This window comes from Talpa europaea (assembly GCF_964194135.1).
Source record: "Talpa europaea genome assembly, chromosome: 3".
NCBI lineage: Eukaryota > Metazoa > Chordata > Mammalia > Eulipotyphla > Talpidae > Talpa > Talpa europaea.
Window position 1 is genome coordinate 30,844,650 of NC_140069.1, and position 15,999 is coordinate 30,860,648.

The following is a 15,999-nucleotide window of genomic DNA, read 5'->3' on the forward strand; positions in this document are numbered from 1 at the left end:
CTAAAGTTCAACTTAAAAAAAAAAATGGTAACCTTCCTCTGTGATAGTCCTATCATCAGATTTAGGATAACATGTGATAAAGGAAAATATGGTAAAAATCTAATTGTTATGGGCTAGCAATGAGACGCTGCAGACCACTGGTCTCAGCCATCACTAATCCTGGCCCTTGCCAAGAACCAAATTTCCGCTATAACCCTTGCCATGTACACACACACATGAAGGGATGCCTCTGTAATGAAACACTGATAAAAACAGTCTTGGCGGGCCTCCCCTGGTGGCGCAGCGGTTGAGCGCTGGGCTGCAAGGCTGCCCGCAGCCTCCACAGCGCCGGTTCGTTCTCCAGCCACCAAAGGGCCCACCAAAAACAAAAAACAAAAAAATCCCAGAGTCTTGGCTCTCCTTACATCCACATTTCAATCATGTAAGTGGGAAATACACTGAAGATTGCAATAGTCTACCTGTGGGAGTGCTAGTTTCCATGACAATAAGAATGCTATCAATGAAGCCCACCTGCAGAACTGGGTGTTGCCGTGGGCCCAGGATCCACAGCGGTCACTGAGCCTAATTCAAAGAGCATGCGAGTTAAATGCCCTTGTGTAAAGACCTACTTCAGTCTGGTTTCCTATGGATACATTTTTCCTTTCTACCCCATGTTTAGCGTCCTGCCTGTCAGAGCCTGACCAAGCACACTATTTTAGACAAATAAAACACTCCTATGTTCTAACTGCAAAGGTGAGCCTTGACAAAAAGAGGTATCACACAGAGATGCTGAGTTGCAGCTTCGGGAGGGGACCCACAGAGCCAAACCTAACACATTTGGTAAAGGATTTTATTTCTCCTGGGTGAGTACTTGACTCACGAGCTCACTATAGAAACAGTCCTAGTGAAAATAAGGCTAGGGTTTATGGGATGTCTTTTATCATCAAAATACTTAACGGGTCAATGGATTGTCCTAGCATTGCTGTGGGAGCGTTCAGCCAAAGCTTTTACAAATGGTGAAAACAGACATAAGAAAAGTGGGAAAAGGCCATGGAAAGACAATGGATGACAGTAAGGGAAAAGGAGTGGATACACAATACCGTGCTACCCAAGGAGAAAACACATCCTTGCACATAAATTCTGAAACAATGGTGGCTTTTCAAGGGTGGTTTGCAAATGGCGTGAGGTGAACATGATGTTCAATCATTCCCCATATTAAATGACGACTCTGAAACCTGTTCCCTATTTCCATCAACGTGAGGTCCCTTTCCACAGAAAGGGGTGGGAGAAGTAGGCCAAATCCAGCAGCACGGTTTCTAGGAGGAATGGCAATGTGGTCCTGGCCGGTCACGAAAGCCCTGGCTTTGCAGCCACTGTGAAGAGCGTTTCCAGAAAGGGGACAAAGAAAGTCGACTCAAAGAAAGAGCGTGGAAAGGATCTGAGGACTTCCCAGGCTTTTTGTACAAAGCCATGCAGGGAAAATTGTCTCCTGTGTGCTTTGTTTTTAGAATAACCCACAGGAAAGATAGTCAGGGCGTGCTACAGGGCTGCTCCCTCTGTGCTGCTCTTGGGGAAAGGAACACGCTTCCTTAGTGGGACCGGCCATTCATCAGAAGGGTCTGCGAGTGCCACGCCCAACTCTTCTGGAAAACGGACTTGGAAGCACTCCGGACTGTGGCCCAGGCCTGCGGAAGGAGAGCGGAGGTGGACGATGGCTGTGCTAGGACACCAGCAGACAGCAGCACTTGGGGCTCAGGAAGGCAGTGTGCAAGGATAAACCAGACAAATCATGATTTCAAAGTAAAATAAAGTTTTACACTGTGCCTGTTTACAGAAGGGTCTTAGATGGGTCCTAGAGTGCAAGCGGGTTTATGAAGCATCACCTCTTGGTCTCTCTTGGTGCTTTGATGGCAAGGATAGCTGGAGAGTGGGGAAGTGCAGAGCTGTGCCCGCCACAGCCACCTTTCCCAGGTAGCTTCGGCCTGGCCACCACTGACGCCTCTCTGAACTGCACGTCAGCTCTGGAGCAAGTCTGTGTGAGGCTCTCTACCAAGCGGTGGCCCGAGCACAGGATGTGACCCCGGGCTGCACGATTCATTTAACCCCTTCACCCTGGAATTCCTTGACAGAAAAAGAAAAACATGACACTTCTATGGTTAAAGATTTCCTTAAAGGGGGAAAAGACATGGGAAACCTTTGTGCTCTGTGAAATGAGGGAACAAAGGGATTGCTTTCAGTAAATTTATGTCTATAAGCTGGGTACTGGCCACTTGGAGAAAAAATTCCAACTTGGATGATGTAACCATTAGCAGAGTGAAAAGCCATGATTCTCTTGTTCATTTCCTGCTGATTACTTGGGCAGGTTAAGAAATCAGACATATCTGTGTGTGAACCCTCTACATGTTTTCCTTTTTTCTTGTCACTTTATAAAACACACCTATTAATTCATATTATCCTAAAGTCTTGAAAAATACAGTGATGGCTAAAAATACAATGATGGAAAATACCACTGAAGATGCACACCTTTGCAAGATGCAGAGAAAGGAATAGTTTACAGAGACAGATCTTTGATGGGCTTTAACGTCAATTGTTTTATTTAAAACTGGGATCCATCGGAGGTGAATTATTGGGGTAAAGGCCTAGCGCATGGCACGGATGAAAGGTAATACTCACCAGCACCTCACGTGAGACTAAGACAACGTCAGCAGTACACCATGGAAGGAGGACAAGTAAAATGTAGAAGGCACCTGGCTGGGGGGGAGAAGCCATGGTGTTCATGCCTCTCCAACAGGCTCACTTCTGTACACTGTGGGGGAGTTGGGACAAATGACATGTGCAACGGAACATAGGGGTTCTGACTGGAAGGCCAGAATTTGATGTCGGTAGCTAAACTTTCCTTGGACTGGTTCACTTGCCATGTGGTTTAAGGTCCTAAAAGGAGATTGAGGTTGCTAAATAGTAATATAAAAGCTCTCTCCTGCTCTTTTCTTCAGAAGAGAGGGAAACCTTTCCCCATTCCAGTTCAGCAGTGGCTTCTGAAGACTTTTAAGTATCCTGACATAAAAACAAATAACAACAAAAGACAGTAAAGTAGCCTGAACATCAACCAGTCACTCAGAGAGAAAGGCAGATTCATAAAATTAAAAACTGATGACCAGTCCATTAGCCATATAGTGAACGCCTCATCCATGTGGAAGTGTGTCAACTGCATCCACAACACACGTAAGCACAAAGCTGCTCTTGGCAACTGTGAGTAAAGAACTACCTCTCCATGCCACACTGCACGGCTCCTGGTGACCGCATGCCAAGGGCTGGAGTTAGAAGAGACTCCCCAACTGGCCAAGTACCCAGCAGTGACCTGCCCGCTGTGGCCAGGTCTGCGTGGAAACAAGGCTTACACGCTCCGATAATGGCCCCTCCCCCCCAAGTCCCCTCTCTTCCCGTTTGCACTGTTGGTTTTAGACCTAACAGGGAGGTCTGAATGAGTTCCGTTCCCTCCCCGTTCTAGGCACTCTCTGGAACATCTTTGTTCAACCAGCATCTTTCATTTCTTTCCAACTCCATTGGTGACTTTTGACTTGGAATGTCGATTCCTTCTCCTGGAAGAATGGCTCTCGTTGTTGCCTGGGTGCTTGGGTGGGCTGTCCTCAGAACCTGGCCAGAAGAAGCAGAAGCTGTAGTCATGAGGGCCACCGGATGCCTGGGACTGGCCGCCCCTTCACTAGTTCTCCAGTGGCCGCAGGCCTGCTGGGGAAGTGCAAGCTCTTCCGCTGATACTTGCACACCACCTAGTGGCCTCACTAATAAATTCAGGCAAGCTCAGAAACCCTAGCACTGAACCAGCACAGCCTGCGCTTGGGTAGGCAAGGCGACAGCCCCCGGCGGCGGTAAGGGCTGGGGGGTCCTGAAGGCAGCCACACTCACAGTATGTAGTGCACTGGGGTGGTGGTGAGGGGGGCCAGAGTGAGGGTACACAGAAGGAACAATGAACACTTAGACCACACGGAGGTGCCTCCTCTCCTTGCAGCCAAGGAAGCATCACCTAGATTTCCACACCTTGACCTGCCACACACCAGAGTTTCTAATCCCTGCATTGGAAGGGATTCTTACCTTCACAAAGCTAAAGATATTACCTGCTTTCTCCAGTGGGATCTGGAAGCCTCCTGGGGTCCTGCTGTTCAGGACAGAGTGCCCTAGAGTCTCATACACTGAAGGTGCTACCTGCCCCCAAGATGCTCACAAGCCAAGGGGCCAACATCACTGATGGCACTGTATTGTTTTGGAGTTGGGGCAAGACTTCCTCGGTGGGCTGAGCGCTGAGCAATCAGTAGGCACGAGCCAGGTGGAAGGCTGAATCCAGGGAGCTGGGGTGGGGTATTCTGAGAAGAGGGGGGGGAAGGCCTGGGAAGTCAGAGGAACTTCCTGGCACTGGGTTAGCTCTGCCCTCAAGACCAGGAATGTGGCCTAGTCCTGGGCCTCTCAGCCAAGCCAAAGCTTCTGCACTCCAGGGCTTAGACCTGGCCCCAAAAGGAAATCATCCAAGTTGCCAGAGTTTTAGTCTCCATTGTAAATAGTATTTGGCTTGGTCACAGAGAATCTTTTACCACTTTAAAGGTTTTCCTTTTGTCACTGGGTATCGTTCATTTAAATATCTCTCTGCCATTAAATCTATCCCTACTGCAGCTTGCATCTTTTTTGTCTTTTTAGGGAGAAGTGTCAAGAGTGGACCTGCAAGGCAATAGTTCTGAATAAGGGAGCTCTGGGGAACCCCTACGCCCACTTCTACCAGCCTCCCAGAACAAGTCACTGACTGACATCCTGATTCAGGAGAAACCACTTTAATAAGGCTCCCAGAAGCTCAGCAGGGTGCTGGCTTGTGTTTTCGGAGAACTCTAATGAAGGTTGACCCCAAAGAACTCAGGAGAGTGATGCCACAGCAGTGCCTTCCTCTCCCTGGGCCGCTGCTTCTCTCAGCAAGCCTGTGAGCTACAAGTCAGACTCTGGTATTAGTGATGCTCTCCCTGCAGTCAAGCCCCCTTCAGCACAGGAGAATCAGCAAAGAGTTGCCGTGCAGTACAACCTCCTCAGCATCATGACTGCACAAGCCTAATTATTTTAAAAAACCAGGTGACCCCAAATCTTTCCAAAATGCTCTTTGGAGAAAGGCCAATGGGAGGTACCTGAGCCCACTGAGAAACCACCTGACCCTGGCTGCCTCCTGAAGAAATTTGATGCCATCGATCCACCACTGCTATAAGGCCCCTCCTGGCACACAACTCCCCCTAACCCTTTTCACTCACCAGGAAAGCCATGAGGAAGAACCTTCCCGGCAGCTCAGGTGCTTGAGGTGGAAGGGGCATTGGTATGCTTTCACGCCAGAAAAGGCAGCGCTACGGGGAGCCTTTAGCCTTTTCTTCTGAAGCAAGTTATTTTGGGGAGATCCTTCGAGTACTCTACACATTCGTTTCATTAATAATTAACAGACGGCATGCTGCTGAGTGTTCAGGTATGTGTTTACCAATAATCAGAAGAGAAAGATTGACTCTAAATCTCCTTACTTGGGTGGGAGAGGCCCCCAAAAGTTTTAAACAATAAACTTAAGAAAGATATACCTTTTGTACCTTTGCCGTGAGGCCAAGAGAGGTCCGGACTGTAGGTGCCATCTTCACACTCTGAGTAGGTCTAGGAAGAGAGGAGGTTTCAGTCCTGGAATTTTCAGGACCCCGGGGATGAGGGGTGGCCATGCAAAAAGTGAGGCTGCTGGGTCCCCGTCTCTCTAGTGTGAACCCCTCTTTATGCCTATACTTCTCAGCTGTAAAACCAAGGCTAGCTGGCAGGTGATGCAGAATACATCTAAAAAGTGCCTTTAGTTGCTTAGACTAAAGGGTGAAAGCTGTTATTTTGACTTAAAAATAGTACAGCTGCCAAGATGGCTGCAGTGCTTCAATCGTTCACATCTCTTCTCTATTTAACCTTCACCCCTACCAAAAGGTGGGTGCTGTGATGGGGAACCCCAAGTGGGTCACAGGAAGAGACCTGAATAAAACCTGGGTGTCCAAACACTGGCTCCCCCCGAGTTTCTTGTTTAAACAAGCATGTAGTTGAAAGTTTTCAACTCCTTATAAAAGGATAAAAATACAGACCTACAGGCTAGGGCAGTCACTGACATGGACATCAGGGGCTCGGGAATGAATCCTGAACTGGACAGGTGTCTAGAGGGGCAAGTCGGACTCTCATAGCTCCTGCCAAGCTCCGGCACCCCCATGACCATGCTCTGGGCAAAGGCTCCACACAGGACATGCCTGCTTTAAACAAGGACTCTCTCTGCTCCCTGACTGTACCTTTTCTCGGTGACCATAGTGCTCTGCATACCAGACCATGCCGTACAGACACAGGAAGGTGGTGAAAGCCTAGAAGGGAAAGACGAGCACAAAACTGTTTTAGAAATGATGCTGCACAAAAAAACTCCATTTGCCACAACTCCAGGTTTTGGGTGGGCATTCATGAGACAGCTCGGTGCATCCCTGCCACCTCTCCTGGGTCGTCTGCTACAAAATGGCTGGACGTGGCAGGCATGGAACATGAGGAGATGAGTGGAGGATGCAGCCCGAAGCTTCTGACAAGGAGTTAGGATGAGACCACAGTCACTGCTCATGACTATGCTGGAATACAAGGTCATCTTCACAAGCAGGATAAGGTGGGGTGCATGTTTGACAGCATGGCAGGTTCTCCTGAACCTCGTTACTGGTTTTCAAGACCCATCCTCGCCACTGTGCCCCCTCACTGGAGAGAGTTAAAGGTCTCGGTTTGTCAGCTTCTGTGGGAAGAGGACTTCAGAATGGAGAAGCGTGGGCCACAGTATTGCCGGCCTTACCTGCCCATCTGCAAGTGAATCAGCCAAAATAAAATGACTGCTTGTTGCACCGTTAAATTTCTTCAGGATTTCCGTGCTTTAGAATTTCATCTCTAAGGAATCTTTGACACTAAACCATCTTCACTGTCTAACCATCGCCTCTTCCTATGCATTTCCTGCTGGGGTCCTGTTACCTAGTCCCAACCATAGGTATAGCTGTGGGGTCATGCTGGAACCTTCACTTCTTGAGGGCATCATTTTTACTATTCCCAAGAATCACAACTTTGGATCTTTTTAAGAGGGTCACCTCAGAGTTCATTAACTCCAGCTCCCCTCATTTCTCAGAGGAGGGGAGATGGCCTTGTCAAGGACACAGAGCTAGTGTGTGTTAGAACCGGAGCCAGCACGGATATCTCTTGACCCAAGTTTTAGGGGTGGCCATCACGATAAGCGGTAACTTTGTATCTGCACACTTGTAGGTCTCTAACCACTCATCCATCCCAGAGAAAGAAAAGCATGGTGGGATCAGCCAGGAGCGGCAGTGGCTACATGGCTCCATCTGGGGTGGAGCATGGGGGAGGCAGAGGCTTTGCACTGCCACCTCTGCAGCCTGCTGTCTAGCTCTGGTCCACTTCCTTTCAGTCAATCCCATGTACTGTCTGCTGGTGTATAGTGTCCTCTCGTCTTCTTCAGTGTCAAAAAAGAAAGGCGCTCATGTGATCCCACAGGCCTTCCCCTTCCATTTCATCCCTGACAATGAGGGAGAGATAACAAGAAACACAAACAGGACCCTCACCTCATTTTATAGTAAACCCATATGCAAAGGGGCATATATATGGATGGAGCAGGCATTTTCTTTTTTCTTTTTTCTTTTTTTAAAAAGCTCACATCCCACTATCAAAAAGTGAAACAGATAATTAATGTGTTAAAATTTTAAGATGGGGCCTCCCCTGGTGGCACAGGTGGTTGAGCATGGCGCTGTGAAGCTGTCCACAGCCTCTGCAGTGCTGGTTCAATCCCAGCCAGCCAGCAAGGGTCCCACATGGGGCAGCAAACCTCTCCTGTAGCGCCCGCTGCTCCCCTCAGCAGTGTATTTCATCAGTTTGCCTGCTCTGTTAACCTGCGCTGTCTCTGGTGAATCTTCTCACCCTCCCGTGCATCTGATCTGTACCCCAGTTCTTGTATAAATAAATGAAAAAAATTATAAAATGAAAACGACTTCTCACCTTGAACACAGTCTAGCACTTGCTTAGATATACACCTACCACCTTCCTTCACGGAAAGAGTAGGGACAAGTGAAGGACTAGCAGTGAGTAAATGTCTGTACGAGGCATGTCCTTTACAGTGCAAATCAGGCCATTCTGGGGCTCAGGGCCAGCAGGACGACAGTGGTAGTGCCATGGGGGTGGGGACACTGGCCAGAGCAGCGGTCCTTCCACTAGAGCCGGGAGCCGGGAGCCAGGAGGGTTGGGCTGTCATTGTGAATTCTGTCCACCAGAGGGCAGACGTGTGGGGCTCTGACTTCACTGGCACACACCTGGCAGAGAGGGTGGCAGGGGCTCCAGCAGCAGACAGATTGCAGCACTGGCTTTGCAGCCGGGCATACAAACCCCAACAGGTGGTGAGCGACAAGTGCTTATCATCACAACCGCCACACAAAGGGTCTGCTGTGGGTGCCAGATTTACCCCTTTATCTGGGTATAGGAGGCCCATTTTACACTTGGAGACAAAAGGCATGTAATTTATGGGTTTGTAATCACACCTGTGCAAATCTACACAAGTACCTACTTAAAAATGTCAAGGCCTGGATTTAAAATAGCCACTGTACAGATTTTGTTTAGTGAGAGAAGAAAAATACATGGAACAAGTTCCAAGGTATTCCAGGACGATGGGTGTGAGGCCATGGGGGCCTGAGCCCCGGCTTGACCTCTCTGTGGGGGACATGAGCATCCAAGCTTATGAGGACCTATTCACCAGCACAAGTGGTCTTTGCTTCCACATTAATCTCACATTCTGGATGTGTTGTCTCATTACGCAAGGGAAATAATTAGGGGTGTTGCTTTTAAGTAGTGTGGAAGGCATGGCATAACCTCACGTTCTCATTGAATAGTGCTCACCTCACTATTGAAATCAATCTTGATCTCTCATAAATATGAAAAAGTACCATTCCTTGTTTCCATTCTTCTTCTTTAATAAATGTGAGTCACTGGAGACCACTAATCCTTCTAGAGATGGCCTCTTTTCAAGCCAGGCCCACCTCCATGGCACTCATCACTGATAATACTTGACAGCTTCTCAGCCTCAGCCTGGCCTCCACATGTAGCTGCTCCCCCAAATTCCATCCTCATCCCCATGCTGTGTTCCCCCAACTCTTACCTAATCCAGTAGCTCCCAACTCTCTCACCTCCGCCGCTGATCAAGTCTTTCCAAGATTATCAGAGACCAGAGTTTTCAACGATACAAGAAATTTTAAGTGTTAAAGGTTTCTCCAACTCCAGTGCTCCCGAACCAAATTCATCTCCTTTCAACAGCCTCTCTGATATACCCAGTTTGTTATTAGAACAGGTAGCTTTGGTTCAGCCTCAGTCATTTCTCACCTAGGGCCCTGCAAACCCCTCAGACCACATACTTCTTTCATCTTCCTTTCTGCTAGACTCTCCATCCCTCTACAGGTTTCTCTGTGAGGTCGAGAAAGGCTTTTCTTGCTGAAAAACCTTTAGCCTGCAACTTCAGACACACAAAGCCTAAGGAGATGCCCCTGTCCTCTTCTCTGCATGTTAGCTTTCCTCACTCTCACGCCCAAACAGGCTGCCATCTTCCTGGGACACTGGGCACTGGCCCACCTTCTTGTCTGCTTGCCTCTCAGTCAGCCTGTAATTCTCCTGGTCTCTGTCTCCTGCACAAATTCCTTTATTCTTCATGTATTTCCTGAGTGTTTGCATCCACCAGGCACTGTGCTAGTGTCAGTGAGGACAAAGAACAATGAAAACTTACTCTTTGAGAGCAAGAAGTACAATGTTGAGGAGACAAGTTATAAACAAGACAGGGTACAGTCACTGGGGTTGGAACTCAAAGATATATGAAGAAAGGGTGACTAGTTCTCCAGGAGAGAATTAACTAGTCTTCCCTGGAAGACAAGGTGTATTTCATAAGGGCATAAACTAAGTTTGGTGTTCGGGTATAAAGAATCAGGGGGAGAGAGGCAGGGAAGAGTATTCAGATCCAGCAAAGGAAGCACTGTGTATGAAGGCAAGAGAAATCTGGAAGAATGACCACTGAGAGAACTACGAGCAGTTGGATGCAGCCTGAGTATAGGGCACAGGTGGGTGTGGTATGACAAATGATCTAGATAATGATGGTCCTAATCACACAGGCAAGATTTCCTATTTCCACCGGTAGGTTTTGTAGTGGGAATCCTTTCTCCCTCTCGATATTTCCTTCTACAGAGCTGGAGCTTCCCTGTGGTAATCCTGCTTCCCCCCAACCCCTGTCTCCCAACTCGAGGGGGAGGGAGGGAAAGCCCTCTCAGGGCTGGGGAATGTTAGTCAAGGAGGCTCGGCACATGCTGTTTTCCCCATGGGGCTAGGCCACCAGGGAGACGGGGAGGCCTGCTTCCTGGGGCTGGAGATAAGTGTGTCTAATTCTGGGGTCTACTGTTAGGAAGCCTCTTTGTTACTGAGCATCTAAAGCTATTTATTTCTTTATAAAAGAGAAATTCTCTTTCTATAAAAGAGGGATAATAAAGTACCTTCCCACAAAGTGTGAAAATCAAAATGCAAAATGCAAAAAGTGATTTCTCAGTAACAAAGATCCTATTCTGATCTCCACATCCTTTCACAGACCTATCTCTTAATTCTTTTGAATGTGGGTGCAGGAAAATGGTATATTACTGAACCCTCTTAAGCCCCCAACAATAGGGAATGGTTTCTAAGCAGGGGAAAGAGATTAGCATATGGATTTTGGATAAAATTACTTTGGCACCAGCAGACAGAATATCCATTCTGTCAAAGGCAAAATGGGGTGATCAGTCTCACTGGCTGATCAGACAGCCAGTGAGGTGGTGGAAATGGAGAAGGGGGATGGAGATGGGCTACTCGCTGAGTAACAGGACTTTGTGATCTGCAAATGTGAAGAATGACAGAAACAGCCCTCTAGGCTCCAGCAGGTCCACTGGAGTGATAGGGGCCCCATTCACTGCAATCCTCTAAGATCCTGCGTGCCTCCAGGAAGCATTCCCAGCTACCCCCTCCCAGGCTGGTCTGGAACCCTCATGCTCCTTCAGCTCCAAGGACATGCAGTCTGCATAATATTCCTCACCTATTAACATAAGTCATTTGCATGGATAATTCCCATTTGGACTTACAGTCTCTTGGAGGGGGGGGCTGGAATTCTCTAGCTAGACTGGGTTTGAGTCCTCCTCTGCAGTAGGTGGCTGTGCTACCTACTGTGTGACCTTGAGCAGATTAGTGAAGCTCTCTGAGCCTTATTTATTTCTTTATAAAAGAGGAATTCTATTTCTATAAAAGAGGGATAATAAAGTCTCTTCCTGCAAAGTGAAAGTCAAAATGCAACTTGTGAAAATGGCTAGCACATAGAAAGCGTTAATCAATTTTATCATCACCATCGTCTACCTGTGTGAGTCCAGCACCAGGTGCAGCTCTGATGTTTTGTGGATGAATGACAGGCTTAGAAGGGACCAGGCCAATGAAGTAGTGATCAATGGGAACATAGAAAGTGATTCATGTCCTCAATCAAGTTACAATTGCAAAGACACAAGGACAAATCAAAAATGACCGACAGAAGGTAGTGTATGCTAAACATCGTATACGTAAAACAGAGTCTCTAAAACTTAAAGAGAGACTGGAGGGGTACCTGCAGGCTGGGCGAACCAGAGAGATCTTTCTTGGGATCTTTCTGGCTACTGAGGCCCGAGGGAGAGCTATGTGCAGGGGCCTGTGCTGGGCTGTTTTGAGAAGTGGGCTTCTGACCATGTCCCAGGAGTCTTGCCTGCCTCAACCTCTCTGTGGTCCTCACAGCCCTCGGGGCTAGGTGAGGGCAGCACTACCTCTGTCCTCCTCTGCAGTAGGTCTCTGAGAAATCTGAGTAGCGCATGGTTGAAATCTCCAGGAGCATCTGACAAACTCCCCTAAATGATCCTTCTATCTCATCTCACTGGGATGTAAAAAATATATTCAAGCCTTAATTCTGGAGTTAAAGTACAAAGGACATCATTATTCCCTCTTTATTGTTCAAGATAAAAACAGGGCAGAACAGGCTCAAGGCGCCCTGGCACCATCAGGATGTCTAACAAGTAGCCCTAAAAATAGACACCATGGAAGGCAATAGAAACACTTTAAACCTCTTGTTCCAGTTACCAATTTAAAAAACATACACAGGACAAAGAAATCTGTTAAGTTACAGTATAGAATGGAATCAGCAAAATCCTGACTGTGGGAAAATCTACGGGACAAAAGAACTGTTTTTTCCCCAACAAATAAACTGCAAAGGAGAGTGAGCTAGAGACAGAAGGAAAACTACAGATGAAGAAGCTTGTAAGGCATGCCAGCCAGGTACAATGAGTGAATGTGGATTTCAATAAACTGCTAAAAAGTATAAAATTGAAGAAAATATTAATTAGGACATGGATTAGATATTTGATAGTATTAAGAAATAATGTTAAATCTTGTTCTGCTATGATAACTGCATGGCACTTGCAATAAACAAAGCATTCTTATCTTCTTGGAGAGAGACATCCTGAAATATTAAAGATGGATCAGCTTGAAAATAAGTTGGGGTCAGGATAGTGAATAAGGTTTATAAAGAAATGGCTGCTAATTGTGGAAACTGATGGGCACATGAGGGGTCATCTGTTCCATCTACTTCCAAATACCTTTGAAATTTTCTATGATTATAAAAAAGCCCAGATAAATTTTTAGACCAAGTAAAACAAAGGGTCTTAAGCATAAATGTAAAATTAGACTTTTTCCCAAAATAATATAACTAAGAGGGACAGACACAAATGTTTAAGTTGGCTAAGATCGATTTCTTTTTTTTAAAAAAAAATTTATTTATTTATACAAGCACTGGGTACAGTCAGAAGTGTGGGAGGGTGAGAAAATTCACCAGAGCCAGAACATATATATATATATATATATATATATATATATATATATATGTATGTTCTAGAGCTCTGTAACTAGCCTTGTCCCTTCAGGGCAGGCCTGAAATTCTTAGTACAGGTTGACAAATTCATAAACACAAATATGTTGTGTCTGCTGAGAGCATCAGGCCAGAACCAGCCAAGGCTATTCCTTTAGGCTGCTGTGTGGTTCAATATGTGTTTCAGTCTTGAACTTCAGAGAGACTTCTGGGTAAAAAGAAGTATTAACTTACCACGCAAAGAAGCCACAGCATGACGTAGAGTATTTGGGTCTTAGAGAAGAGATCTTGTCCGAATTTTATGCAGACGATGGCTTCCAGGAAGCCAATGACCCTGTTAGAAAACAAGAGGTTAAATATTAATATTTCATGCTGGAGCATACATGTTGATAGAAATATACATTAGTCCACCAAAATTGTACATTATTTCATCAAAAAGTGTAGCTGGTCACAAGATTCCTGTCCTAAAAACTAGTAGCTGGTCCCCTACAAAATGACAATGTTCTAGCCCACTGCACTTTCTTCAGAAACAGTATGTATGTGATTTAATTATAAGTTAGTTATATTGTTACCCCCTTTTCCTTTTATTAAGACTTTAAAAATTATTTTATTTTACCTTTGCATTTTAAAAGAATAGGTTTATTAGGAAAAGGAGAGAAAAGAGAGACACGCGCATAGTCACAGGTGGGCAGGGAGGAGAGCTGCCTCAAGACTGTTTCTTGAGCAGTTTTAGATTCACAGCAAAATTGAAAAGAAGGGACAGAAATTTCCCATATACCCAATGCTCCCCACATGCAGTCTCTCCCCACCCCCACAGAGGTGCATTTATTACAACTGATGAAGCTACATTAACACACTATTTTCCTCCCAAGTCCATGGTGTATCGTAAGGTTCACTCGCAGAATCGTATGCTCTATATAGGGTTTGGGCAAATGTACACTAACATGTACCCACCATTACGGGATCATACGAGCATTTTCACTGCCCTAAAAATCCTCTGCACTCTGCCTGTTCATCCTGCCGCCCTCCCCAGAAATCCTAACATTTTTTTTTTACTTCTTCCTCCCAGACTAAAATCTCAACTTTCACATTTGAGTATCTGGGCCACCTGGTGGCATCTGACTCAGAGTCTCTGTGACCACCAGCAGGGATGGTCGCATCTGTGTCGAAGCCCTCTTGGCACAGGGAGCCTACCACCTTCCTGGGTGGCTCATTCCATCGCTCAGCCTCTCCAGCTGCCGGGAGGCTTCTCCTGGTCTCAGGCTGGTATCTGCCTCCTTCCACCCCTGGGCACCAAGGCTGCCCTCCAGCTGTCCAGAACAAGTTTGAGCCTTCCAGTAACTCCAAAGGAAGCAACCTTACCCCCTCCCAGCCTTCTAAGGACTTCCAGATTCAATATCCTCTGTTTTCACTGACAACATAAATATCTGCTCTTGATTTGTAAGCAATTTCACAAAATACAAAAATGTTTTTTTAAAGATTATGTTTAACCCACTAATTAAAACATCATAGAAAAAAGTCACTCTTGTGTTCTATATTTTCATTTATGAATATAAAAATCAGACCTCTACAAAGGTTCAGAGCTTGACGGTAAGAACAGATGAGGGGATGGTGGGGTGCCTGGTCATGTGATCCTTAGTTGCCTAAGCAGGCTGATTTCAGATACCCCACTTCAGGCGTTCCCCGCTCGAGATAGAATCTGGACAATTAGGGAATGTACAGTCACACAGGTGAGAAGGGACCCCCTCCAACACGGACATACACAAAGGCGGTCTTGGTGCCATCATCCAGGCTATGGATGGCTCTAAACAGCTGAACACTTAGAACTGGAACCACTTCAGTAAAGCAGAAAAAGTCTTTATCTTCAGAACATCTGATTGTGTCTTTCCCCAGAGTCCCAACCATACTAGGTTTAAGAGTGGTTGGCTGAGTATTTCAGGCTTGTCTTCCCTACCCTCAAAGGATGGCGAGTGTGAGAGAGCATGGTTTTAGCTGGGGTAGACAGGAGGCCTGAGGGCTGCGTTTCCCAGTCATCCTGAGGCCTAGCCTGGGAGCTGACAGCTATGTGGGCAGCTACACTTTGGCTCCTTCCAGCTGCCTGGTGAGGGGGAGGCTGCCTGTGAGGGGACATGAAAAGGACTGTCTGACCTCCAGCTGGGACTTCTTAAAGAACTACAAACAGAAATGTTAAGCCCAGGAGTAAGGACCTATCTGCCCTTCAGTCAGACAGAACATCTGGGAATTTACTGCGAGAGCTTTCTAGATACTCAAGTCCACTGAGTCACCCAGGCCTCCCTCAGCATGGCTCTGAGACCCTGTATAAATACAAGGCTCTCAGATGGTTATCAGTCAGAGCCAGGTGGTCAACTGGCTTGATGGAACTCAATCTGAGCACCTACCCTTCTGATGCCAGTGGTGCTCCTGATCATGAGCACACTGACATTTTAGCTGCCTGAGTGCCACTGCCTGAGATGGCATAGAGACTCCTGACCTAGGGCTGGAAGAACTGGGAACACTCCCAGCTCCCCCTCTCTGGGGAGCCTGCTCTTTGGAGACAGGGAAGAAATAAAGTGATTATTAATGTAGAGTCCAGGGTGAAGAGTTGTGCACTGAATGGATCAGGAATGTCGGTAGGCTCCTTATAGATACTCAGAGAGGGAAGTGCAAGACTGTGTGTGTGTCAGGGGGCATTACAAACCAATTCTGAGAAGCGAAGGATCTTTACAGTTTGCCAACAAACCTGCTTTTGGAGTCTGATGATACCATGCCAGCCTGCATCCACAAAGACTGCTTGGCTGGCTTCACAAGAAGGCATCATGGGAATGGCTTAACGGGAGGGTGAGCCACTCTGGAGCCAGCCAGCTAGGAGCTGACTCTCCAGGAGTGGAAACCAGATGTGTGTAACATGACACAGCTACTGTATCATCACATGGGGGCAGGGCTCAGGAGCAAGGCTCTAGTTCTGATCAGAGTGAGCAAAGGCAGCTTTCCAGAGGAAGTGACAACTG

The 15,999-nt window shown here is 46.8% G+C and overlaps 1 protein-coding gene across 1 annotated transcript in view; it reads right to left on the reverse strand.

Annotated features, from left to right (window-relative positions):
* Positions 1-3,523: 3,523 nt before the first annotated feature.
* The window catches only part of PTDSS1 (phosphatidylserine synthase 1), a gene marked incomplete at its 3' end in the record, with an annotated part of 53,007 nt that continues 40,531 nt past the window's right edge, over positions 3,524-15,999 (reverse strand). Inside the window, exons 10-13 of the mRNA XM_084229292.1 lie at positions 13,226-13,325; positions 6,321-6,389; positions 5,592-5,661; positions 3,524-3,633 (exon numbers count right to left, since the gene is read on the reverse strand). Coding sequence (XP_084085418.1) covers positions 3,524-3,633; positions 5,592-5,661; positions 6,321-6,389; positions 13,226-13,325 — 349 coding nt within the window. The remainder of the gene's footprint in view (positions 3,634-5,591; positions 5,662-6,320; positions 6,390-13,225; positions 13,326-15,999) is intronic.